This window comes from Salmo trutta, chromosome 5 (genome assembly GCF_901001165.1).
Source record: "Salmo trutta chromosome 5, fSalTru1.1, whole genome shotgun sequence".
NCBI classification, from domain to species: domain Eukaryota; kingdom Metazoa; phylum Chordata; class Actinopteri; order Salmoniformes; family Salmonidae; genus Salmo; species Salmo trutta.
The window spans coordinates 55154961-55182340 of record NC_042961.1 but is presented as its reverse complement, the minus strand read 5'-3'; the positions used below and the strand labels follow the sequence as shown (position 1 = coordinate 55182340).

At 41.1% G+C, this 27380-nt stretch overlaps 2 protein-coding genes across 5 annotated transcripts; one reads left to right on the top strand and one right to left on the bottom strand.

Annotated features, from left to right (window-relative positions):
• Positions 1-588: 588 nt before the first annotated feature.
• LOC115194563 (zinc finger and SCAN domain-containing protein 5A) lies at positions 589-16298 on the bottom strand. The gene is made up of 5 exons (XM_029754356.1): positions 15942-16298; positions 14328-14422; positions 13991-14066; positions 9097-9936; positions 589-1268 (listed from the first exon to the last, which is right to left on the bottom strand). Exons 1-5 carry the CDS (start codon positions 16204-16206, stop codon positions 853-855), a joined length of 1692 nt encoding a protein of 563 aa, XP_029610216.1. The 5' UTR covers positions 16207-16298; the 3' UTR covers positions 589-852.
• On the top strand, positions 15611-27171 carry LOC115194564 (E3 ubiquitin/ISG15 ligase TRIM25). Of its 4 annotated transcripts, none has more exons than XM_029754359.1 (9): positions 15611-15691; positions 18242-18594; positions 18935-19120; positions 19447-19665; positions 20592-20687; positions 22461-22694; positions 22933-22955; positions 23152-23297; positions 25410-27171. In XM_029754359.1, the coding sequence occupies exons 2-9, from the start codon at positions 18337-18339 to the stop codon at positions 25640-25642; spliced, it is 1395 nt and encodes a 464-aa protein (XP_029610219.1). In that variant the 5' UTR covers positions 15611-15691; positions 18242-18336; the 3' UTR covers positions 25643-27171. The 4 variants fall into 4 exon arrangements, with proteins under 4 accessions (XP_029610219.1, XP_029610217.1, XP_029610221.1 ...); XM_029754357.1 differs by lacking the exon at positions 15611-15691 and adding an exon at positions 16196-16455; XM_029754361.1 differs by lacking the exons at positions 15611-15691; positions 25410-27171 and adding exons at positions 16196-16455; positions 25230-25365.
• The last annotated feature ends 209 nt before the right edge of the window (positions 27172-27380 follow it).

Genomic DNA, 27380 nt, shown 5'->3' with positions numbered 1-27380 from the left:
GGGACTGGTGCACTTCACAAAATAGATGGCATCATGAGGAAGGAAAATTATGTGGATATATTGAAGCAATATCTCAAGACAGTCAGGAAGTTAAGGCTTGGTCGCAAATGGGTCTTCCAAATGGACAGTGACCCCATGCATACTTCCAAAGTTGAGGCAAAATGGCTTAAGGATAACAAAGTCAAGGTATTGGAGTGTCCATCATAAAGCCCTGACCTCAATCCTACAGAAAATGCGTGTGTGAGCAAGGAGTCCTACAAACCTGACTCAGTTACACCAGCTGTCAGGAGGAATGGGCCACAATTCACCCAACTTACTGTGGGAAGCTTGTGGAAGGCTACCCAAAACATTTGACCCAAGTTAAACAATTTAATAAAGGCAATGCTACCAAATACTAATTGAGTGTATGTAAACTTCTGACCCACTGGGAATGTGATGAAAGAAATAAAAGCTGAAAGAAATAATTCTCTACTATTATTCTGACATTTCACATTCTTAAAATAAAAGTGGTGATACGAACTGCCCTAAGACAGGGAATTGTTACTAGGATTAAATCTCAGGAATTGTGAATAACTGATTTAAAATGTATTTGGTTAAGGTGTAGTAACTTCCGACTTCAACCGTAGTTGTAGATCTCTAGATAACACGTAGGCCGCCTACACTGCACCCCACTCAAGTATTCTATCCAGAATCTTCTACTATTCAGTCTTTCACTGTCTTGGTGTGGTCTTTCACCTCAATGTCTTTATGTCATGTGTCAAGTTCTTCCGCACCCTGTTCCCAGAGGGAGCAACATAAGTCAAAAGTAGTGTACTACAAAAAAAGGGAATAGGGTACCATTTCGGACTTGTTCTAACGGTTAAGACGTCGGCCAGGGGGTGCGTTGGCGTGCGGGTGTGCGGTGGCCATGTGTCTCTGTAAATTCTTTAGCACCCTGTATTTCTTCCTACAGAGGGTGCAGCCGAAGGGTTTCTCCCCTGTGTGAAACCTCATGTGGGTCGTCAGTTTCCCCTTGCACTGGAACTGCTTCCCGCAGTCTTCACAGTGGTACGGTTTCTCCCCTGTGTGGGCCCTCTGGTGGTGCTTCAGGTTCTTCCGGAGCGAAAACGCCCGGTGACACTGGGAACAGCAGTACGGTTTCTCTCCTGTGTGGATTAAACGGCGGTGCCACCTCAGCTTCCGTTTCCGGTAGAAGATCTTGCCGCAGTCCCAGCAGATGCGCAGACGACGGTGGCAGTGTCCCACCAGCCGCATGTCCTTGAGCGTCACTGGAGAGAATGATAAAATAGCATAAAATAGGATTATGAATGCAAGATAACAGTAATTTTCCCCAAATCCCAGAAAAGTGGAAAACCTGGCAAATTTGGGAAAATTAAGATAAGACAGGAGAAACTGTCCACTGGGGTAAAACAGGCAGCAGGTAGCCTTATGGTTAGAGCGAAGGGCCAGTAACTGAAGGGTTGCTGGATCGAATCCCCGAGCTAACATGATAAAAATGTAATTCTGCCCCTGAACAAGGCAGTTGTCCCTCTGTTCCTTGGTAGGTGTCATTGTAAATAAGAATTTGTTCTTAACTGACTTGCCTAGCTAAATAACACAGTTCTAATGTATTCCAAATAAAAACTATACATTGAAGACAACACATACAGTACCTTCAGAAAGTATTTATACCCCCATTTTGTTGTGTTAGTCTTCCATAGATTTTCAAGTAGATTAAATCAAAACTATAACTCAGTCACTCAGGAACATTCACTGTGTTAATGGTAAGCAACTCCATTGAAGATTTGGCCTTGTGTTTAAGGTTATCGTGCTGAAAGATTAATTCATTTCCTAGTGTCTGGTGTAAAGCTAACAACCAGTTTTTCCCTCTAGTCTAACGTCTGTGCTTAGGTCCATTACGTTTAGTTTTTTAATCCTGAAACAAGCCCAAGTACATAACGATTACAAGCATACCCAAGTATTACTTTAGTGCCTTGTTGCAAACAGGATGCATCTTTTGGAATATTTGTATTCTGTACAGGCTTCCTTCTTTTCACTCTGTCAAATAGATTACTATTGTGTAGTAACTACAATGTTGTTGATCCATCCTCAGTTCTCAAATCCAAACTATTAAACTTGGTTTTAAAGTCACCATTGGCGTCATGGTGAAATCGCAGAGCTGTTTCCTCCCTGTCTGGCAAGTGAGTTAAGGACACCTGTATCTTCCTTACTGGGTGTATTGATACACCATCCAAATTTTTATGAATAACTTCATCATGCTCAAAGGGATATTCAATGTCTGCTTTTTTTGTTTTACCCATCAACCAATAGGTACGTGCCCTTCTTTGAAGGCATTGGAAAAACTCCCTGGTCTTTGTGGTGGAATCAGTATTTGAAATGCACTGCATGTGTGGGGTACAGAGATGAGGCAGTCATTCAAAAATCATGTTAAAAACCCTTATTGCACAGTGTGTCCATACAACTAATGTTAGTTGTTAAGCACATTTTTACCCCTGAATTTATTTAGGCTTGACATACAGTTGAAGTCGGAAGTTTACATAAAGTGGCCAAAAGTTGAGAATGAGATAAATATGAATTTTCAAAGTCTGCTGCCTCACTTTGTATGATGGCAAATTGCATATACTCCAGAATGTTATGAAGAGTGATCAGATGAATTGCGAAGTCCCTCTTTGCCATGCAAATGAACTGAATACCAAAAAAACATTTCCACTGCATTTCAGCCCTGCCACAAAAAGACCAGCTGACATGTCAGTGATTCTCTCGTTAACACAGGTGTGAGTGTTGACGAGGACAAGGCTGGAGATCACTCTGTCATGCTGATTGAGTTCGAATAACAGACTGGAAGCTTCAAAAGGAGGGTGGTGCTTGGAATCATTGTTCTTCCTCTGTCAACCATGGTTACCTGCAAGGAAACACATGCCGTCATCATTGCTTTGCACAAGAAGGGCTTCACAGGCAAGGATATTGCTGCCAGTAAGATTGCACCTAAATCAACCATTTATCGGATCATCAAGAACTTCAAGGAGAGCGGTTCAATTGTTGTGAAGAATGCTTCAAGAAAGTCCAGCAAGCACCAGGAATGTCTCCTAAAGTTGATTCAGCTGCGGGATCGGGGCACCACCAGTACAGAGCTTGCTCAGGAATGGCAGCAGGCAGGTGTGAGTGCATCTGCACTAGAGGTCGACCAATTAATTGGAATGGCCGATTAATTAGGGCCGATTTCAAGTAAACAATCGGTAATTGGTATTTCTGGACACCGATTTATATATATATATAAAAAAAATACAATTTTTCAAAAAAATGTAACACCTTTATTTAACTAGGCAAGTCAGATTAAAAACACTATTTTCAATGACGGCCTAGGAACGGGGATTAACTGCCAAAATGTGCTTTTGCCGAAAAGCTATTTTAAAATCTGACATAGCGGTTCCATAAAGGAGTTCTGTATCTATAATTCTTAAAATAATTTATGTATTTTGTGAATGTTTATGCTGAGTAATTTAGTATGTTCACCGGAAGTTTTCGGTGTGTATGCTAGTTCTGAACATCACATGCTAATGTAAAAATCTGGTTTTTGATATATGTACTTGATTGAACAAAACATGCATGTATTGTTATACAATGTCCTAGGAGTGTCATCTGATGAAGATCAAAGGTTAATGCTGCATTTAGCTGTGGTTTGGCTTTTTTGTGACATATGCTTGCTTTGAAAATGGCTGTGTGATTCTTTTTGGCTGGGTACTCTAACATAATCTAATGTTTTGCTTTCGCTGTAAAGCCTTATCTTTCAAATGGTGTAAAATAGTCGTATGTTTGAAAAATTGAAATTATTGCATTTAAGGTTTCTGTATTTCGCGCCATGCGACCCCATTGGCTGTTGGCTAGGGGTTCCGCTAGCGGAACGCAACAATTGTAGACCTTCACAAGTCTGGTTCATCCTTGGGAGCAATTTCCAAATGCCTGAAGGAATCTCGTTCATCTGTACAAACAATAGTATGCAAATATAAACACCATGGGACCACGCAGCCGTCATACCGCCTCGAGATTAACGTTCTGTGGTGCAAAAAGTGCAAATCAATCCCAGAACAGCAGCAAAGGACTTTGTGAAGATGCTGGAGGAAACAGGTACAAAAGTATTTATAGCCACAGTAAAACAAGTCCTAGATCGACATAACCTGAAATGCCACTCAGCAAGGAAGAAGCCACTGCTCAAAAACCTCCATAAAAAAGCCAGACTACAGTTAGCAACTACACATGGGGACAAAGATCGTACTTTTGGGAGAAATGTCTGATCTGATGAAATAAAAACAGAACTGTTTGGCCATAATGACCATCATTATGTTTGGAGGAAAAAGGGGGAGGCTTGCAAGCCGAAGAACATCATCCCAACCGTGAAGCACAGGAGTGGCAGTGCTTTGCTGCAGGAGGGACTGGTGCACTTAATAGATGGCATCATGAGGCAGGAAAATTATGTGGATATATCGAAAATCAACATCAAGACGTCAGTCAGGAAGTGAAAGCTTGGTCGCAAATGGGTCTTCCAAATGGACCATGACCCCATGCATACTTCCAAAGTTGTGGCAAAATGGCTTAAGGACAACAAAGTCAAGGTACTGGAGTGACCTTCAAAGCCCTGACCTCAATCCTACAGAAAATCTGGGCAGAACTGAAAATGCGTGTGCGAGCAAGGAGGCCTACAAACCTGACTCAGTTACACCAGCTGTCAGGAGGAATGGGCTAAAATTCAACCAACTTATTGTGGGAAGCTTGTGTAAGGCTACCCGAAACGTTTGACCCAAGTTAAACAATTTAAAAAGGCAATGCTACCAAATACTAATGTGATGAAAGAAATGAGGTGAAATAAATCTCTACCATTATTCTGACATTTCACATTCTTAAAATAGTGGTGATCCTAACTGACCTAAGACAAGGAATTTTTATTAGGATTAAATGTCAGGAATTGTGAAAAACAATTAAATGTATTTGGCTAAGGTGTATGTAAACTTCCAACGTCAACTGTAAAAAGGGCTTAAATACTTGACTCAAGATAATTCCAAATGACAAGCTGAAATCACTTGTAAAAAAAAAAGTCTAATATCCATTTAAAATTCATGCTGTAACAAAATGTGGAGTAAATCAATGGGTGTGACTACTTTGATGGAACGGAGTATACAAACCATTAAAAACTGCTCTGTGACAGACTGACCAGGTGAATACTACAATCCCTTATTGATGTCACTTGTTAACCTCTTATGGCTAGGGGGCAGTATTTTCACGGCTGGATAAAAAACGTACCCGATTTAATCTGATTATTAGTCCTGCCCAGAAACTAGAATATGCATATAATTATTAGCTTTGGATAGAAAACACTACAAAGTTTCTAAAACTGTTTGAATGGTGTCTGAGTATAACAGAACTCCTATGGCAGGCAAAAACCTGAGAAGGTTCTGTTCAGGAAGTACCCTGTCTGAACATTTCTTGTCCTTGTTGATTCCCTCTATCTATTACAAGGGATCTCTGCTGTTACGTGACACTTCCCACGTCTCCAATGGGGTCTCAGAGCCCGGGAAAAACAGGAATGACGTAATTCAAAGCCCTGGCTGAAACACACGAGAGCAAAAGTTAAGTGCTCTATCAGAGGAGAAAGCCTTAGGCTCGTGACCTGCCCCGCCCCCGTCTTTCGGTTTTTCCCTCAGTTTACAGACATGCAGATTCCCGGTCGGAATATTATCGCTTTTCTACGAGATAAATTGCATAAAAATTGGTTTTAAACAGCGGTTGACATGCTTCGAAGTACGGTAATGGAATATTTAGAATTTTTTTGTCACGTTCTACGCCATGCACGCGACCGTGATTTACCATTGAGATAGTGTCTAGAACGCACGAACAAAACGTCGTTGATGGAACATAACGATGGATTATTTGGGACCAAACCAACATTTGTTATTGAAGTAGAAGTCCTGGGAGTGCATTCTGACGAAGAACAGGAAAGGTAAGACCATTTTTCTTATAGGAAATGTGATTTTGGTGAAGGCTAAACTTGCCGGGTGTCTAAATAGCTAGCCCTGTGATGCCGGGCTATGTACTTAGAATATTGCAAAATGTGCTTCATCCGAAACGCTATTTTAAAATCGGACATATCGAGTGCATAGAGGAGTTCTGTATCTATAATTCGTAAAATAATTGTTATGCTTTTTGTGAACGTTTATCGTGAGTAATTTAGTAAATTCACCGGAAGTGTTCGGTGGGAATGCTAGTTCTGAACGTCACATGCTAATGTAAAAAGCTGGTTTTTGATATAAATATGAACTTGATTGAACAGACATGCATGTATTGTATAACAATGTCCTAGGTGTGTCATCTGATGAAGATAATCAAAGGTTAGTGCTGCATTTAGCTGTGGTTTTGTTTTTTGTGACATTATATGCTAGCTTGAAAAATGGGTGTCTGATTATTTCTGGCTGGGTATTCTGCTGACAATCTAATGTTTTGCTTTCGCTGTAAAGCCTTTTTGAAATCGGACAGTGTGGTTAGATTAACGAGAGTCTTGTCTTTAAATAGCTGTAAAATAGTCATATGTTTGAAAAATGGAAGTTTTCGGATTTTAGGAGTTTGTATTTCACGCCACGCCCATCATTGGATATTGGAGCAGACGTTCCGCTAGCGGAACATCTAGATGTAAGAGGTTAAATCCACTTCAAGTCAGTGTAGATAAAGGAGAGGAGAGGTTAAATCATTATTTAAGTGTCTAGACATGTATTGTGCATGTGTGTCATTGAGGGTGAATGGGCAAGAGAAGACTTCAGTGCGTTTGAACAGAGTATGGTAGTAGGTGCCAGGTGCACCGGTTTGTCAAGAACTGCAACCCTTTAACACATGTTCTATTGGTTTAATAACATTAAATAGTTCACCAGCTGAAAATTTATTTTATTGAAATGGATACGATTGAAGAGAAACACACAACTCTGCAAGGAGCTGTTAACGATGTCATATTCAATGAACTGATGAAAACTAATTGATAAGAGAATTATCTAATAAATGTAAATGAATCAATAAACCATGATGAATTATTAGTCATACAGCAGGTTTAATGAATAATCAATGTAATGATCAATGTAGGGATCGATTAGTCTGATTAGTTCCGGAAAGTCCAGGAACCACTGGGGAGGGAAAGAAATGTGTGTATGCAATTAGTATAGAGAGATAGAGAAGCAGATGGTCAAGGGAGTAGAAGCTTCAAAGAGTTCATAACCTTGAGGGAAAAGAACAGGCTGAGCTCTGGATAGTGATAAACAAGTGTGTGAAGTCTATGGGGGATGCATGTCACCAACAGTTTGTGTAAATGCATGTGCGTAAGAAAGCAAGAACTATATGACTGTTTTGTTATCCTGACCTCAGAACGTTCTCATGAATAAAGCTACAGAAACCTTTTGCAGAAAGCTGAGTCCTTGCCTAATTATTTTAACCCATTGTCTTACAAACCTTGGGCATTAGTCAAGGCGAATTGATTATTGATTATTATCAAAGATATAAAATTCTTTTAACACTAACCAAGCGCTCAAATTCAACCAAGACAAAAAAAACAAGGCTGAGGTCAGTCTACTTCTGGAGAAACCCTGATAAGAGGTCCTGCTCCTCCTCTCCATGACAGACGCAGGTGGGAGGCCGCTTACTTCTGTCCACCCGTCTGACCAACACTCTACAACCAGCGCCTCATCCGCTTCCAGTGGCTTAACCAACGAGAGACTGGACCGAAAGAAGCGCTGAGGTGTCCGCGGTCACCCGTACCGACGAGATGCCTTACCCGACGGGGTAAGAAGAAACGACTACCAGAGGCAAAGGGGACCGTTCACACGATCTCAGAACCCACAGGAGTGAGTGTCTAATTTATCAAGCAAGATATTGAGCCCTGCCCATGTCTCCTTGCTTCTAAAAGGAGTCAAGAGTATGTGCAGGTGAGCAACTTACACATTCAGTAGAAATATCATAATTAGGGGAGCTAAATTTATTCTCTTAAATGGATGTTTCCAAAAAAAAAAAAAACCTTTACATCGAAATCGTTGCACTGAGCTAACCCTTTAAGAAACACAGATTATTTTAACTTAGAACTTGTCCTTGTGGTAAATATTTTGGGTAAAACAAAGTGCAAAATAAAAGTACGAATCTCAGAGCATCATTAGGTGCAAAAACACGACCTGCCCACTTCTCAGAAGCAAATCATTCGATTTCGTCACGTTATATCGGCATTGAACTGGTCACCCTCCCTAGGAGAGGGAGTGACCTTGACAATTTATTGTTAAAACAAGAGGCTGCTTGGATCTTTAATTTAAAGACCCTTGCTCCCTTCAGTATCAACGTAGATTTTGATCTGAAGCCATTCTTGTAATTTTTCTATTCATTGTAAAATGTTTGTAGGCCTATGTAGCCAAATTGTATCTATTATCGTATGCTATGCATTCATGTTTTTGAATGTTCTTATATCTGAGAATTAACCAATGTCAGTCCACCCGGCAATGATTAGACACCTCGGTGTTTCCTTTGACACTTAATAAACTAGTGACCCACAGTGTTTGTCATGATACCCTGATGAAGACCGCTTGTCTGTTGAAACGTTGGTCATTACATTATTGCATCTGAGCTCCTAGAGTGTGCAGCTCTGTTTCCTTTTCAAAAACTGCAAACACAGAAGCGTTGACGCTCAGTTTCCTGTGTGTATCAAGAATGGTCCACCACCCAATGGACATCCAGCCAACCTGACAACTGTGGGAAACAATAGAGTCAACATGGGCCAGCATCCCTGTGGAACGCTTTCGACACCTTGTAGAGTCCATGCCCCAACACATTGAGGCTGTTCTGAGGGCAAAAGGGGGTGCAACTCAATATTAGTATTGTGTTCCTAATGTTTGGTATACTCAGTGTATATTGCACAAATGAGAAGGGAGTGCTCTTTCTCAATTCCTTGCAACCTCACTGCCTTCGAAACTCATTGGAAGAGAAGGTCAGAGGAGAGGAAGCTTGGACTTCCTCCTCCAATAAGGTTGAGGCAGCGAGGAGACCCAATTCAAGGAATTGGAGAGTTACAGCATGGGTGAATACCTGAACAGGTTCTCATCTGCTTCTCCAGCTCATGGGGTAGTAGTGGTGGAGTGGAGAGGGTGAGGGGCGAGTGGTGAGGTGGTATGGAGGTGGTGGGTTGAAGTGCTGTGGAGTCACAGCCTTTTCTGCTTCTGGTCCCTCTCAACACTGGTCCTCCTAGGTCTCGCTGCTCTTCCTTTGCTGCTGGGTTTAGTATAGTGCTTGCTTGTGTGGACATGTGTACGTTGGGGTTTCCTTGGGTGAGAATGGGCTCTTGTAGCATGCCTAGTTGTGTTGTTGCTGTAATGTCATTGTACCGTTGTGGACTTGGTTGTGCTGTATGCTGGACCAGCTCAATCTCCTCCTTGAGTTCCGGTTGTCGTGAGCTTCCTAGTGGCTCTTCTTTGAGAGCAGCACCAGTGATGTCAAAGTCATTGAGTGCTTCCGGGTGTCCCACAGGTGTCCTAAGCATGGGTTCTATATCTATAGTTCTAAGGGTGTTGGCTGGCTGTTGTTCCGAATCCACCGGCGTGCTGATGGCGATGGGAACAGGCTCCAGTTTCCCCACTAGCTTTCCCCTTTCTAATTCCACTTCTTTTACTGGGCTGACTGAGATAGGAAGAGGAAATAGAAGCCATTGCAGGGGCACTGGATGTGGGATCTGGGAAGAACCCACCTGCGTCTCCTGTTCAGTCAGTTTGTCTGTCGGGGAGTTTAACGATACCTTGTCATTTGAACACAGTGACAGGGTGGTGGTGGCGGCACCGTCTTCAGTGTGTATGCAGTGGGGGTCCCAGACCTCTGAGGATGTCGATGGTTCAGACGTCAATTCAGAGACAAGACATTCATATTCTTGACTCTCTGGAAAAAACAAAAAAATATACTGTTGGCCTCATAACATTGATCTTTTTCATATCAGTGAGAAACAAAGCACTAATATTGCCCTCCAAATGCACTTGATACAGGAGCCTATACAGTGCATTCAGAAATTATTCAGACCCCTTGACTTTTTCCACATTTTGTTACGTTACAGCCTTATTTCAAGATGAATCACACACACACACACACGAGGTCGACCGATTAATCGGAATGGCCGATTAATTAGGGCCGATTTCAAGTTTTCATAACAATCGGTATATTTGGCCACCGATTTGCCAATTGTATTTTTTTTAATCATTATTTAACTAGGCAAGTCAGTTAAAGAACACACTTATTTTCAATGACGGGCTAGGAACGGTGGGTTAACTGCCTTGTTCAGGGGCAGAACGACAGATTTTTACCTTGTCAGCTTGGGGATGCAACCTTAGTTAACTAGCCCAACGCTCTAACCACCTGCTTTACGTTGCCAAGGTAAGTTGCTAGCTAGCATTAAACTTATCTTATAAAAAAAAAAAACAATCATAAACACTAGTTAACTACACATGGTTGATGATACTAGTTTATCTAGCCTGTCCTGCTTTGCATATAATCGATGTGGTGCGCATTCGCAAAAAAGGACTGTCTTTGCTCCGACGTGTACCTAACCATAAACATCAATGTTTTTCTTAAAATCAATACACAAGTATATATTTTTAAACCTGCATATTTGGTTAATATTGCCTGCTAACATTAATTTATTTTAACTAGGGAAAATGTGTCACTTCTCTTGCAAAACAGAGTCAGGGTATATGCAGCAGTTTGGGCCGCCTGGCTTGTTGCGAACTGTGAAGACTATTTCTTCCTAACAAAGACAGCAGACTTCGCCAAACGGTGATGATTTAACAAAAGCGCATTTGCGAAAAAAAGCACAATCGTAGCGCGACTGTACCTAACCATAAACATCAATGCCTTTCTTAAAATCAATACACAGAAGTATATATTTTTAAACCTGCATATTTAGCTAAAAGAAATCCAGGTTAGCAGGCAATATTAACCAGGTGAAATTGTGTCAGTTCTCTTGCGTTCGTTGCACGCAGAATCAGGGTATACAGAATCTGGCTCGTTGCGAACTAATTTGCCAGAATTTTACGGAACTATGAAATAACATTGTAGGTTGTGCGATGTAACAGGAATATTTAGACTTATGGATGTCACCCGTTAGATAAAATACGGAACGGTTCCGTATGTCACTGAAAGAATAATGTTTGAGATGATAGGTCATTAATACGGTCAAATCCGGAAACTAAGATTTATTATATTATAGTTAAGTCTATGATTTGATATTTGATAGAGCAGTCTGACTGAGCGGTGGTAGGCAGCAGCAGGCTCGTAATAGTCAAAGGTATATTGTTTAGAGAGAAATAGTCGACGAGTCATAATTCCTGTAATAACTTGCGGCTGAACTTGAAAGGGGTTCCTTTGTTATTTTACCGTTCATGTCTTCCATAGAGAATGTCTTGATCTACTTCAAATAAGGTCTGTGTTTCTCACTAGGTAACGTTTGTCAACATATTTTCATAAATCCACTCTACAAAAAAAATCTTTGCTTATATTGATCAGAGTTATATCCTATGGATATCTACACAGTTATAAAATTGGCAAGGTGGTGTAAGCCTAAACCAAACACAGACCTTATTTTAAGTTAATCTAAAAATATCCTATGGAATAAATGAAGGAACCGCTTTTCAGATTTAGCTAGGTGTCATGGGAATTATGACTCGCACTTTTGTAGTCAATTCTTACCATGCCCATTATTAAAATAGGATTTCCTGCATATAGAAATTACAGTTTGTTTTCAGCATTCATCACAGGTAACTTAAACTCTATTTTTATTATTCAAACAGTTGAGAGTATTTGTCTCCTAAGCAGACTTCAGTATCGTCACTTCAGAGCTGTGTGTGTGTGTATATTTATATAAAAAAATTCGACCGATTAATCGGTATCGGCTTTTTTGGTCCTCCAATAATCGGTATTGAAAAATCATAAAATCGGTCGACCTCTAATACATACATATAAAAAATAAACACATTTACATAAGTATGACGCTACAAGCTTGGCACACCTGTATTTAGGGAGTTTCTCCCATTCTTCTCTGCAGATCCTCTCAAGCTCTGTCAGGTTGGACAGGGTGCGTTGCAGTACAGCTATTTTCAGGTCTCTCCAGACATGTTCAATTGGGTTTAAGTCCGGGCTCTGGCTGTGCCACTCAAGGATATTCAGAGACATGTCTCGAAGCCACTCCTGCTTTGTCTTGCTCTGTGCTTAGGGTCATTGTCCTGTTGGAAGGTGAACCTTTTCCCCAGTCTGAGGTCCTGAGCACTCTGGAATAGGTTCATCAAGGATCTCTGTACTTTGCTCCGTTCATCTTTCCCTTGATCCTGGCTGGTTTCCCATTCTCTGCCAAAAATAAAAAATAAAAAAAAAGGCATGATGCTGCCACCACCGAAGCTTCACCGTAGGGATGGTGCAAGGGATCCTCCAGACGTAACGCTTGGCATTCAGGCAAAATAATTCAATCTTGGCTTCATCAGACCAGAGAATCTTGTTTCTCATGGTCTGACAGTCCTTTAGATGCCTTTTGGCAAACTCCAAGCAGGCCGTCATTTGCCTTTTACTGAGGAATGGCTTCAGTCTGGCCACTCTACCATAAAGGACTGATTGGTGAAGTGGTGCAGAGGTTGTTGTCCTTCTGGAAGATTCTCCCATATCCACAGAGGAACTCTGTCAGAGTGACCATCAGGTTCTTGGTCACCTTCCTGACCAAGGCCCTTTTCCCCCCCGATTGGCCAGCTCTAGGAAGTGTCTTGGTGGTTCCAAACTTCTTCTATTTAAAAATGGTGGAGGCCACTGTGTTCTTGGGAACCTTTAATGCTGTTTTGGCACCCTTCCCCAGATCTGTGCCTTGACACAATCCTGTCTCGGAGCTCTACGGACAATTCCTTCGACCTCATGGCTTGGTTTTTGCTCTGAAATGCAATGTCAACTGTGGGACCTTATATAGACAGGTGTGTGCCTTTCCAAATCATGTCCAGTCAATTGAATTTACCACAGGTGAACTCCGATCGAGTTGTAGAAACAGCTCAAGGATGATCAATGGAAACAGGATGCACCGGAGCGCAATTTAAAGTCTCATAGTAAAGGATCAGAATACTTATGTAAATAAGGTTTTTCCATTTATGAGAAAGTGGAAAAATATTAATTTAATACATTTTAGAATAAGGCTGTAACGTAACAAAATGTGGAAAAAGTCAAGGGGTCTGAATTCTTTCCGAATGCACTGTAGATGATTGTTGTTTCACCCTGACTGCACTACGAATGTCCCAATGACGAACATGCATAAAGATGGAAGCATTCAGATATGTCGTCATCGTTTTAGCACTATCCATTGAGTTGGTAAACTACGGTGCGTGACATGGTTCAATAAACATCTGCATAATCTACCTTTGCGGCAATTAGAAGAAAACAGTCTGAGATAGAATTGGGATCATGTATACGGTGCTAATGAACATACAAATAAATTATAAGGAGTGTAATGTACACTACGGCAAACTTAGCCAAACGAGTTATTTGTGGTCAGTGCATGAGGGCCATCTTTATGTACCTTTACTACTGGGACAATAAAGACTGACTTAAATTCTCCTTCCATCCACTACTCTAGCCTTAACAGGAAGCCAGGGTCCTGTGTGGCTCAGTTGGTAGAGCATTGTGTTTGCAACGCCAGGGTTGTGGGTTCGATTCCCACAGGGGACCAGTACGGGCACAAAAAATGTATGAAATTAAGTGAAATGTATGCATTCACCACTGTAAGTCGCTCTGGATAAGAGCGTCTGCTAAACGACTAAAATGTAAACGTAAAATGTACTCCACATCATTTCAATAATTCAAATCAAACGCATTTTATAAAGCCCTTTTTACATCAGCAGTTGTCACAAGTGCTTTACGGTTACCCAGCCTAAATCCCCAAAGAGCAACCAATCCACTTGTCTGGTCCACTTACTTTGCATGCTGTTCCCAATACTGTCACCCTCCTCGAAGACACCAACCTTCACCACCTTCCAGTCCATGTCCAATCTCTACATGCATAACAATGGATGTACTGTTTACTGACATTAGCATTTAGATACTGCTACAGAAGGAAACAAAACTGACACTGAACATTACAGGGGCCATTAAGTCATCAAATGGTCAACTAAAAGGGCGGATGTGTTTCACACACACACACACACACACACACACACAATCCAGAGCATTCTAACCACAGAACGGGCTTCCCCATTCATGTAAATGATGCGGCTCCGTTTTATTCATGCCATCTTTTATTTTAACCATCTCACCTCATATTGAAGATTAACGTGCATGTCTTCACCATCATCACGCCTTGGCATAGCAATAGAGCCACTGGGGGCCTCACCACCCTCATGTTGAGTTGCTAGGGTCAACACAACAGGAGATGAAACACACACACAGAACAAAAAAATGACAAATAAAATAAACGTACTTTTCCGTTAAGGAAATGTCGGGAATACTAAGGAGGCAACCAATTAGTCTACATACTGGAATACCAAGGGAACAGAAGTTGGAACTAGCTAGAGATGTAACACCTGTTGTAGCTGCAGGGCCAGTCCTTGTCGTTCTGCTGCCCTAGCTGAGACCCCCCAAAAAAATGCTAAACTAACATAGTCCCAGTAAGCAAAATTACATTGAAAAGACACTTAAAACACATATTCCCCAGACATTGACGTTAGGTTAAATTTAGGGTCTGAGTGGTGAAAATACGCATTTTCCAGGATGTTGCAATCAGGCTAATTTTTGGTTCTTAATGAAAGTTGAAAATACTGAATGTATAGATGATGTGTGGGCCAAATCAAGGCAGGTCCACACAGGATACAATCTTAATAAAACAGTCGTCTATGATTGGTTCAGATTTGGTCTGGACCTGCCCAAAAATTAAGGCTGGTCCGGACTGCACCATAAAAAAAGTCCAAAAGGCATCGGTCCGTGCTTACCGAGGTGCCAACAGTGTTACTTGAAATTGCATTTTATGAACACCCATCTATGCGTTAAGCCCAGTGTTGCCAAGTCCTCAGTAAGGAAAGTAGCTATTGGCTGTCCTAAAAGGTCACTAAATGGCGGCATCAACTAATTTGCATAATTGACCATGTGAATGTAATTGTAATGGACACTGTAGGCGAGAGAGAGTAAAAAAATACCCTAAACATGTTTAGAACTACAAATGACATTTCTTCTGTCGATTGTTTTTTTTAATGTCACAATTCCAACCCTCCTTTATCCGGGCTGACCCAAAAGAGACACTCTGGCAGAGTTACTTCGTTAAAAAAAATGTTTCTTTTTGTTTTTAACCTTATGGTCCACTTAGGAGCCTACAACAAGTCACAGTAAAACATGAGCATTTTTAACAGTTTTGTATACAATCTACATTAACAATCTAAAATGGACCAAAAAGAGAAAAAAAACAGTCAATGGCAATGTGAGAAAATTATGGTAACTAGTCTAGCCCTAATTCGGTTAATAGTTTTATGTAAGCCAGAGCGGGATCAACCAGCCGCGGCTTCCCGCATGCGCGATTCATTTGCAGTCTGGACGCGGAGGGGTGAACATCTCCTGCTCTGACTGGGCCGCCTGTGTGCTTTGGGACCGGGGTGGGACTCACGGCAGAACCCGCTGCTCGTTGAGAAGAGTAAGAATGTCAGAGTCTCAAAGTCTCCAATAACACCAGAAAAAGTCGCTAGATTTGTCGCTAGTCGCTTTTTTGAAAATGTGTCGCTAAATTGGCAACTTAAGCCTACCGTTTGTAAAACACACAAAAGACGTCTGGTCCGTACCACATGCAGCCTTATTCTACAGCCCATTCATGCAACTAACGCTGAGACTTCCTGACAATGTTACATTAGGCCTACTTTAAAATAACTTAAGTTAAAGTTACTCACCACGTGGTGTCACTTCAGCGGTTTCCCGTGTGTATGTGCATATTGCCATCTCCAATGCATTCTTCAGTCTGCATGCCTGCACGGCCTCTATGGCGTGGTCTCCGGCGCAAAGAGCAACGGGTAATACTGTATTCTGGATAGTAGCGTTACCCGAAGTGCCTTGGAAAATATGTGTTATCTCCGATACGGCGACATTTAACAGAATATCCAAAACATTCTTAACCTGTGTTTTAAAAATGTTCACGAAGTCTTCGCGCTCCTCCATAACTGACCAGCTAGTGAAGTTTGGATTACAATTGGGAAGAAATTCTGCGCGCGCATTTCATTGACGTCAACCTATCAGCTTGCCCCAGGTGTCACGAGGTTACAGATTGAGCCCACCTGCGGTTCCCCGGCAAGAATGGTCAAACAACAATTGTTAAGTGCCTGAATCGTGTTTGCCTGAGATTTCGCTGACCAGGAACCAGAGAGGCCACATAAGAAGTTGTAAAATACGGTGTCTTCTGAGATCTAGGTAAGCGACCAATGTTTGTAAATACGTTATGGTTAGTTATCAACTGTAGCTAGTTGGCTCCACAAGGTGCGCTCGGGATGCTATTATGACACGGACTTGGATAGAAGGGATCCAGCTTTTGTCAGGTTAACGGCAGACTTTTCATAGCAGGTTAGAATAATTTACGCAGCAGGTTAGTATAATTATGTTAAGGTTAGGAAAAGGGTTGGTGTTAGCTAAAATGCAAAACATTTTAACTTTTGAATTCAATTTGACAAAAGATGGATCCCGTTTAGCCATGACCTTATCCCACCTTCTAAACTAGGGCAGCTAGTTAATTAATTCGATTCTCAGCTCTCTAAACTGGAACATGCCATGTAGGTCAGCGTAATCTATTTAAAATATAAATACGTTTCAATTCAACTACGGTTATTTAGAAGCATTGCACTTGCATACAAGACATACCCTAAACCCACGGCTATATTTGCAGTGTTTTGAAAGGTATGTATGTATGTATGTATGTATGTATGTATGTATGTATGTATGTATGTATGTGGTATTATGGTGATTTACAGTGGTGTAAAAATACTTAATTTTTGGGGGTATCTGTACTTTACTATTTATATTTTTGACTACTTTTACTTCACTACATTCCTAAAGAAAATACTCCATACATTTTCCCTGACACCCAAAAGTACTAATTACATTTGAATGCTTAGCAGGACCGGAAAATGGTCTAATTCACACTTATCAAGAGAACATCTCTGGTGATCCCTACTGCCTCTGATCTGGCGAACACACTAAACACATGCTTCATTTTGTAAATCATGTCTGAGTGGCAGAGGTGCCCCTGGCTATCAATACATGTTTGCTTAATATAAGGAATTTGAAATGATTTATACTTTTACCTTTGATACTTAAGTATGTTTTAGCAATTACATTTAATGTTGATACTTAAGCATATTTAAAACCAAATACTTTTAGACTTTTACTCAAGTAGTATTTTACTGGTTGACTTTCACTTTTACTTGAGTCATTTTCTAATAAGGTATCTTTACCTTTACTCAAGTATGACAATTTGGTACTTTTTCCACCACTGATGATTTATGAGGCTACTATTGTAATTTAATTTAGCCTATAAGAAGACATGCAACTATGGCCACACATTACCTTTTGAATTTTAGGTTTAGGTCAGCAAGTTCAGAGCTGGTCCAACATCAACATTGTTGATAGGGAAGTGAAAAGTTTGAATTTAGTTTTGTTTTAAACTGGTTACTTCTTAGATGATCACCTTATTATTTAGGCTTTTAGGTTTGTCATTGTTTTATTACTCTGCATATCACAAGAAGGAAGAGGGGCAATAGAATGCCTATTTTACATTTTGATATATGTTTGTTGCAAATTGTTGGTCTATGAGTCAAGATAGTGTAGACATTTTTATTATTTAATTATGATAATATACACTGAGTGTACAAAACATTAACACCTTCCTAATACTGCTATGCACCCCCCTCCTTTTGTAGTCAGAACAGCCTCAATCTTTTATCTTTCCCCTTCACCCTCTGAATGGCACACATACACAATCCATGTCTCAACTGTCTCAAGGCCTCCCCTTCATCTACTGTACACTGATTTGAAGTGGATTTAACAAGTGGCATCAATAAGGGATCATAGCTTTCAGCTGGATTCACCTGGTCATTGTCATGGAAAGAGCAGGTGTTCCTAATGTTTTGTATGCTCAGTGTATAATACTTTTAGATCTTTCAACATCTAATCTCAAATGTTCTGTGTGTCTACTACTCTACAGCTACTGCGACCAAACCACACATACCTTGGAACTTACCCCCCACATCATCAGCTCTCCCCTTCCCATCATCAGCTCTCCCCTTCCCCCCTCCCATCATGGCTACCTCTATGGACCAGTCCACTCTTCTAGAAGACGAGCTCACCTGTCCCGTGTGCTTGGACCTGTTCCGGGACCCCCACCTGCTGCCCTGCGGCCACAACTTCTGCCTGCTCTGCATCCGCCGGCTCAAACGCCAAGCGGAGCGAGGCCGCTTCCGTTGCCCCGAGTGCCGAGAGAGCCACCGCTGCTCCGCGGCCTCCCAGAAGAACTTTAAGCTCGCCAACATCGCAGATGACTTCCGCTGCAGGGGACGGGTATGTGCTGTCTGGGGGCTGTATTCATGAAGTGTCTCAGTGGAGGAGTACTGATTTAGGATAAGTTTAGCCTTTTACATGGACAGGAGGGCCCTGATCCTAGATCAGCACTCCTACTCTGAGATGCTTGATACACACGGCCCCTGGTCACATTAGCTGTGGAGCGGTAGCTAAAAGCACCAAAGAAAAGTTTCTATGAATTTTAAGGCCTATCACTCTGATGACCTTAGTTTAAGGAGTATTCATCTCTACAATAGCCTGCTCTAGTGATTCATAGCCTATAGGCCCCACCCAACAAACACGCTACCTCTCTTCCTCTTCCTTTCTCTATGATGTCCAGGCAGTAGCATCAAGACAACAACAACCAGACGGCAGCCCGACAACAGCCAAGACCCCCGTGTCCGTGCCGTGTGACTACTGCTCTCCAGGGGACACTAGCGAGGCGGGGAAAGGGGAACCTGGGGCTGGAGTGGTGGTAGAGGTAGCGGTCAAGACGTGTCTGAAATGCGAGGTGTCCATGTGTCAGGTAAAGATCTGGGAGGCCCACACATGGAATAGTGCTATTCCCAAGAGCTTTTTTTAGCATCCATAATTCCAAATGCACCCATGGTAAAGCATTGTGGAGCAGAAATATTCTTATTCTGTTATCTAAGCACTCTTTTTTTTTTTTTTTTTTTTTTTTTTTTTTTTGCACAGCACCAGTATTCTCAACACATTGAAGTGTTGGATGTGCATAACACTGTCTTTTAATTTTTTTTTTTTTTTTATTAAGCTTTGTTTTAATTTTACATTTTCAATCAGCAGGTAAGTCAAGACAAACATTAACTTTTTCTTCATTTTTGTCCATTTCAGGAGCACGTGAAGCCCCACATGGAGCTGCCTGCGTTTAGGGAGCACCCCCTGACTGAACCCCTGGGGGACCTGAGGAAGAGGAAGTGTCCCCAACACGATGAGATGTACCGCTATTACTGCATGGACGACCGGGTGTGTGTCTGCAACGCCTGTACCATCGAGGGGGGCCACGCCGGACACACCATCAAGACCCTGAAGAACACTATGAAGGATCTGAAGGTAACGGCTCTAAAGTTATAAAACCTATAAAACAGTGGCTAATAGGTTAATCACTGTGTGTTTAAGTCACGGGCACAACTTTCACTGGGGACAGGGGCGACATGCCCCCACACGTTCTGAAATTGCATTTTTGCCCTCGCCACTTTTAGCATTGGAATGTGATTCTTTTTTAAACAAGGCAAATGTGTGCTTTAGGACCATGCGGACGCCTCTGAGCGTGTTGGAGTGTTTATCTGACTGGATACCCCCACTTCTAAAACCAAAATTGCACCCCTGGTTTAGGTTACATATCGTTATGGAAGAGTGGTAGAGTTAAGAGGTCTCTGTTTGTTGGTCTACTGGTCAGGAGGGGGATGTACAGGACTAAATGAAGCACTATAAAAATGAAAGACCTTCACTTAGAACACACTCGCACACAAGTAGTATGTACTCCCTATCACTTTCGATCAAACAAAAGGTACACACACACAGAACACACCTCTATACTCTAGACTAGGCCTCCACAGAATGGCAATTGATGAGTCTAGAACACAGGTGAATGTCATTGTCACTGCTGTTGTCTGACATGGTTGAGCGAATGAGAGACAATGAGTGAGTCCAAAATGTCACCCTATAGCCTAAATAGTGGGAAGAGAGATCCCATAGGGCTCTGGTCAAAAGTAATGCACTATAATGGGAATAGGGTGCCATTCGGGACTGAGACAAAACATGTGATCTCATTGTTTGAATGAATTGATCAAGCTGCTTCCTGAAGTGACTTGTCTGAACCAGTGTGAAAAAGGGAGACATTTCCAGATGAGTTCACCATTTACCCTCACTATAGTCTTGTTGTCATAGTGAATGTAATATCTCTCTCCCCTCCCTCAAACCCACTCTCTCCCTCTGTTTCTCTCTCTCCCAAACTCCCACTCTCCCTCTGTTCTCAGGGCTCTCTGGAGAACCAGCTACAGAAGGTGGACAGGAAGCTGAACAAAGCAGAGAAAAATCTCCAGGAGCAGAAGGAACAAGAACGACTGAACAAGGTGATATTGCTGATCTAGGATGAGGGCAGCCGGTGATTGTCACGCAAATAACTGCCGGTCTCACAGTAATTGACCGTTAATTAATATAAACACATTTCCCATCTGCTGGCTTCCACGCATAGCCTATAAGCCAATGATGCAGAACTTTGGACATCTACATAAAAAGTTAATATAGCCTACACCATCACAATAAATCCATTATTTATTTTAGTCTAAAGAAAAATCATATGAAGACAACTATTTCAGAAGAACAGAAGAGCATAATCTGAGTTGTCTTTATGTTAGGCTGTGATCTGGCTGTGGGCTACACTAGTTCATTTAGCAGACAAGATTTGTTTAGAATTCCGTGGCATTATTTTATAGTGAAAAATACAGTTGAACATAGCTGAATAAAATAGGAGTGCGCACATGGGGCAATTCTGTGTTGAGCGGTTAAAAAAGAAACCGTTCCTCCTATATGCTTAATTTAGAGTTATTTATGCAACTTTAGTTGTTCTACAAACGTTGGGCTATATGTTTTGATTTTTAATACATTCTAAGTCGCATCAAAAGGCATGAGCTCTGCTTTGTTTATTGCTCAGGCTGTACACACTTAATCAGTCTCTCATTCACAATTTATCAAGCACTTGATAATGCCACTATTTTCCGGCTGCATCGTCTTCGTGTGGCCGTAATGCCCCCTAAAAAAAATCCATGCCTTTTTTGGCCGTTGTGCCCTTGTGCTGAATATAATAATTATAATTCCCTTCTCCCGGCTTCATGCTCCAAAGCACCTCACTCACATGGCTCTCTCAGATTGCTCAATTCTTATTAGCCAATGCCTGTCACGTGATCGGGTCTTTCTCACAGGCTAGGTGCATATTGAAGACATTAGAATAACTGTCCACATGTACTTTTTGGCAGACTATTCTTGATTTAATCTTGTCTTTACATATAGTAAATCATATAAGTGTGAAATTAGGTTTGATTTAGAATGGACCATTATCATGCACCTGTCTCGAAACAGGGGCAGCGGGAAAAAAATACATGTCAACTATGCTCTTAAATAGCGAATGGAGGACGCTTTTCACGTGGTTAATTGTCATGCCAGCCAGGTAAGCTATACTCCTGTTGTAAATATAAGCAATGTGCTTAATATTAGGAAAGTTGAGAAATAAATATAGTATGCCTAGCCTATAGAAAGCTGATGGGATCCTGCTATTTTTAATAGAGGTCATCACTCTGTTCTCACGCAATTGCATAGCCTATAGAAATGTTGCGCAACATGAGCTCAGTGTGTTTGATTAGATTTTTGATTACATTTGCATTGATGTCAGAGTGATTAGAGGGACAGTCGAGTGCTGAGAATCAGGCAGTTGGCAAGTTTGGTAGGCTACTAGTGAACATCAGCAACAACAGAGTTTGGAGAAGCCTAATTACAGTGACTAAACTGTCACATGGAATTTGACTGCCATCATGACTTGTGACCACCCGTGTGGCGGTAATATGCTCACCGTAACAGCCCTATCTAGGATCAGTTTTAAGATTGTAATGAACATGATTATGGACAGGTGTTCGCACCTGATCCTTGATCAGCACTCCTTTCCATAATGTAAGATGACATGTATTTGTATTGTTTACAGAGCTGTATATTTATTTACATTTGTTGTATTAAAAAATCTATATATTTAATCTATTTTCATGTCTGAAGATGAGGAAACTTTTAACCAAAAACTAACTAATCAGTGATCAAACGCACACCTACCTCTCAACCCTCTCCCTCTCTCTGTGCAGAGGTTCCTGGAGGACTCAGACCAGCGGGTCACAGCCTTGGGGGAGGTGTTACAGGTCCACCTGGAGGGCTTCCTCACCTCCCTCAGGGACTGTTCCTGCTCCCACGGGGTTGAGTGTGGCCCCAGCATCCAGCGGAACATAGCCAAGGCGGTCCAGGACCAGTCCCGTCTGCAGGATGTCCACAGTGGCATCCAGACCCTCGCCCAGGAGAACGACCCCTTCCGCTTCCTGGAGGTCAGTGCGCGGATAAATTGATATACATGGACAAATGGATGTGCCTTTAACATTCTTTTTAAAACCGTCCTGCTGTTCCTAAGTAGCTTTATTGTTTTATTTTCATGAACTAAATGTTATTTTTTTTGATGGGGATTGGAAAAGATGCAGACAATTACATTGATGGAAGCCACAATTCCCCCCCCCCCCCAAAAAAAATGAATGATGTTATTCTTTGCTTCTCTGATTTGCTGTTTAGGCGTACAAGTCATCAAGCAAAAAGTAAGTGGGTTGTGTGTGTGTGTCTCCAACTGTCTATGGGCGTTGCGCCATTTGCAGTGTGTTTGTGTGTGTGCGTGTGTGTGTGAGCTATGTCTATGGGTGACATTTCATTTGTAATGCGTGTGTCTTTCTCTCTCCACTTGTCTATGGGTGATGTGCCATTGCTAATGCGAGTGCGTTTGTGTGTTTGTCCCAGTTTCTGCAGGCAGTTGAAGAAGCCCCTGTTCCACCCAGAATGTGCTTGCGTTGACTCAGACGGCCTGGCCGAGTCCATGGAGGCTAAACAGGAAGACTTCCTCACTGAAGTACACTCTCACGTCTCTCACCTCATCAACGAGCTCTGTAAGTAACAGACTGCTGTGTGTGAGAAAGGGTAGAGGGAACTACGGTGTGTTGAATAATTTGAATACATTTTCAATTTGTGGGCACAAGCACACAGAAATTATAATCTATCATGTTCACATATGTTTGTACAGTTGAAGTCGGAAGTTTACATACACTTAGGTTGGAGTCATTAAAACTCGTTTTTCAATCACTCCACACATTTCTTGTTAACAAACTATAGTTTTGGCAAGTCGGTTAGGACATCTACTTTTGTGCATTACACAAATAATTTTTACAACAATTGTTTACAAACAGATTATTTCACTTATAATTCACTGTATCACAATTCCAATGGATCAGAAGTTTACATACACTAAGTTGACTGTGCCTTTAAACAGCTTGGAAAATTCCATAAAATGATGTCATGGCTTTAGAAGCTTCTGATAGGCTAATAGACATCATTTTAGTCAATTGGAGGTGTACCTGTGGATGCATTTCAAGGCCTACCTTCAAACTCAGTGCCTCTTTGCATGACACCATGGGAAAATGAAAAGAAATCAGCCAAGACCTCAGAAAAAAAATAGTTGACGTCCACAAGTCTGGTTCATTCTTGGGAGCAATTTCCAAACGCCTGAAGGTATCACGTCCATTTGTACAGACAATAGTACGCTAGTATAAACACCATGGGACCACGCAGCCGTCATACTGCTCAGGAAGGAGACATGTTCTGTCTCCTAGAGATGAATGTACTTTGGTGCGAAAAGTGCAAATCAATCCCAGAACAACAGCAAAGGACTTTGTGAAGATGCTGGAGGAAACAGGTACAACGTATCTATATCCACGGTAAAACGAGTCCTATATCGACATAACATGAAAAGCCGCTCAGCAGGGAAGAAGCCACTGCTCCAAAACAGCCATAAAGACCGACTACGATTTGCAACTGCACATGGGGACAAAGGTTGTACTTTTTGGAGAAATATCCTCTGGTCTGACGAAACAAAAATAATCTGTTTGGCCATAATGACCATCATTATTTTTGGAGGAAAAAGGGGGAGGCTTGCAAGCTGAAGAACACCATCCCAAACGAGAAGCACGGGGGTGGCAGCATCATGTTGTGGGGGTGCTTTGCTGCAGGAGGGACTGGTGCACTTCACAAAATAGATGACATCATGAGGAAGGAAAATTATGTGGATATATTGAAGCAACATCAAAACATCAGTCAGGAAGTTAAAGCTTGGTCGCAAATGGGTCTTCCAAATGGACAATGACCCGAAGCATACTTCCAAAGTTGTGGCAAAATGGCTTAAGGACAACAAAGTCAAGGTATTGGAGTGGCCATCACAAAGCCATGACCTCAATCCTATAGAACATTTGTGGGCAGAACTGAAAGTGTGTGTGAGGAAGGAGTCCTACAAACCTGACTCAGTTACACCAGCTCTGTCAGGAGGAATGGGCCAAAATTCACCCAACTTATTGTGGGAAGCTTGTGGAAGGCTACAAGAAACGTTTGACGCAAGTTAAACATTTGAAAGGCAATGCTACCAAATACTAATTGAGTGTATGTAAACTTCTGACCCACTGGGAATGTGATGAAATAAATAAAAGCTGAAATCACTCTACTATTATTCTGACATTTTACATTCTTAAAATAAAGTGGTGATCCTAACTGACCTAAGACAGGGAATTTTTACTTGGATTAAATGTCAGGAATTGTGAAAAAACTGAGTTTAAATGTATTTGGCTAAGGTATATGTAAACTTCCGACTTCAATTGTATTTTTGGTTGGGTTTTACAAAAGCCCTTTGGGTTTCCAGGTTCACATGTACATTTATTTTTACCTTGTTTTTTTTCTATCTGAACTGTTTGTCTTTTAGTTGTCTTTTTTTGTGTGTTCGACAAATAAACCAACCTAAAGAATGTGGTGTCAAGTGCAAACACTTTTCTCCTCAGACTTCATTGCATGCATGATAGAACAGCAGAATATGTACTGCAACATGTCTTCAACAATGCTGTCGGACGCTCCTCTCCTCCGTTTCATCAACAAAACCAATAACAAAAGGCGCTGAGGCGAACAGTGGCACAGTTTCACCAAATGTGGATTCTACCTTTAACAGTTTTGTCTTCTACCAGGTCCCGTAGTACGGGAAGAGGAGGACAGCGGAGGAGAGGAGGAGGACGAAGATGATGATGACAGCAGTGATGGAGATGAGCAAGAAGAAGCTGAGGAGGAGATGAGGAGTGAGGAAGAGGAGGCTGTACACGACCAGAGTGAGTCAGCAGACGAACTTTACAGTCCTGAAGGTCAGGAAGAAGACGAAGAAGAAGAAGAAGAAGAGGAAGAAGAGGAGATTCATTCAGACTGATGAAATGACATCCATTTAAGTCTGATTTTCAGTCAAAAAGTCATGCATTGATGTCAGTGGGAGAATGTGTGAAAAGGCTACTTTGGATTTTTCCATAAATTACCAAAAGAACCATTTTGGGAAACCTTTTAAATATTATACATCAAAGTTTAGAAGATATGTTTGTGTGCATCCCAAATGGCACCCTATTTCTTACTACTTTCGACCAGGGCCCTATATAGGCAATAGGGTGTCATTTGGAACGTAGACACGTTTATTTTAGTTCAAGATTATACTGTAATAACTAAACACTTGAAACTGGGCTTCTCATTCTAACCTCATACGGTTTTGTTTTTGACTAAAGCACTTTTGATGTGCCCAACCTCTCTTTTGCAGACCTGGGTTCAAATAGTATTTGATTTTTATTTGTAATTTTTTTTCAAATACTTTTCTGCATTTGCTTTGTAATGTAATGTAATCTAATATAGTTTTGGATCTATTATATTGCTTCCATTAAGCCTGGCAAGCTTGATCAAGCACTGCTAGAAGTATTTGTAATAATTTCACCTAGTATTTGAACCCAGGTTCGGGCTGTATTATACATCCAGGGAAAGCCACATCTTAAGTATTTTTTTTGATTCTCAGGAAGATGTATTATAAGGTATTTATTATTTGATGGCACTTTGATAAATAATTATAAATAATTAAAAGGTATTGCACTGACCACTTGCAGAAATGAATATCTTCATAAACTACAATGGGCTACCTGACTAATTATACACCATTAGTGCATTTAGTTAGCATGGTCCCAGATCTGTTTGTGCTGTCTTGCCAGCTCCAATATGAATGACCATCAGAGTTGGCAAGACAGCAGAAATAGATCTGGGACCAGGCTAGCATTTAGGTGTTCATGTGTAACCAGACAAATGTGAGTGCATGTCCTGACTGAATTCTGATTGATGTGAATTTTATACCAATGAAAGTTGGATGATAGAAGACTTGTGGATGAGTGTGTGAAGCGTGGGTGTGTTTTTCAAAAGCTCTTTGAAAGTTATGTAAAAGTTGGTGAGCTATATGTTTATCAGTCTATCGTTTAATAATTAATTGTTCATACAGTATTATGTTTCATCAGTTGCACACCTGGGTTGTATTCATTAGGCACCAAATGTGGGGAAAAAACAGACTGAAACAGGGAGAGATCTACCAGAACTGGTCCAATAAGTAGCCCTTGTTCTCCTTTTCCGTTTGGAAACGGTGTGCACTAATGAACACAACCCATGTCTCAGTTCTGAGAAATATTTGAAAGCCTACTTCTAGTGGTTGTAGCAATAGATATCTTGTTACTTTAGACATGTTTTGTACCGTTATCAATTTATACAGTTCTGCAAAGAACATAGTGATAAATTGCTTTTTTGTCCTGCAAGGGATTTTAAAAAATGTGATCTGAAAAATCTATAATATTTGGGGGGATTTTCATACTGGTGATTTTGAATGTGGTAAAATTGTCATTCTATCCAGCCAATAAACTCAGCATGAATGTTATAATAGCACATTGCATTCATATTTATAACATTTCATTGGCTTCTTTCAGACCCCCACATTCTTTTACATTATACTGTCAAATTGCATTTGGATTAATTATTTTCTTCCTTTCACTTTTATGAATTCTTGAAACTATAATTCCAAGTAATGTCTAATATGTCAGCCTGGCCTCAAAGATGTAACATAGTCAATGCAAATCTGTGACACAAATATAGTT

Excerpts from the sequence above, each read along its gene's own strand:
- LOC115194563 (XM_029754356.1), bottom strand. The coding sequence starts at position 16,206 with ATGGAGGAGCGCGAAGACTTCGTGAACATTTTTAAAACACAGGTTAAG. Across the intron at positions 14,423-15,941 it reads CGCTGAAGTGACACCACGTG|CAACTCAACATGAGGGTGGT; the intron begins GTGAGTAACTTT and ends TGTTGACCCTAG. Across the intron at positions 9,937-13,990 it reads TATTGGGAACAGCATGCAAA|AGAGTCAAGAATATGAATGT; the intron begins GTAAGTGGACCA and ends TGTTTTTTCCAG.
- LOC115194564 (XM_029754359.1), top strand. The coding sequence starts at position 18,337 with ATGGCTACCTCTATGGACCAGTCCACTCTTCTAGAAGACGAGCTCACC. Across the intron at positions 19,121-19,446 it reads GCGAGGTGTCCATGTGTCAG|GAGCACGTGAAGCCCCACAT; the intron begins GTAAAGATCTGG and ends TGTCCATTTCAG. Across the intron at positions 22,956-23,151 it reads TACAAGTCATCAAGCAAAAA|TTTCTGCAGGCAGTTGAAGA; the intron begins GTAAGTGGGTTG and ends TGTTTGTCCCAG.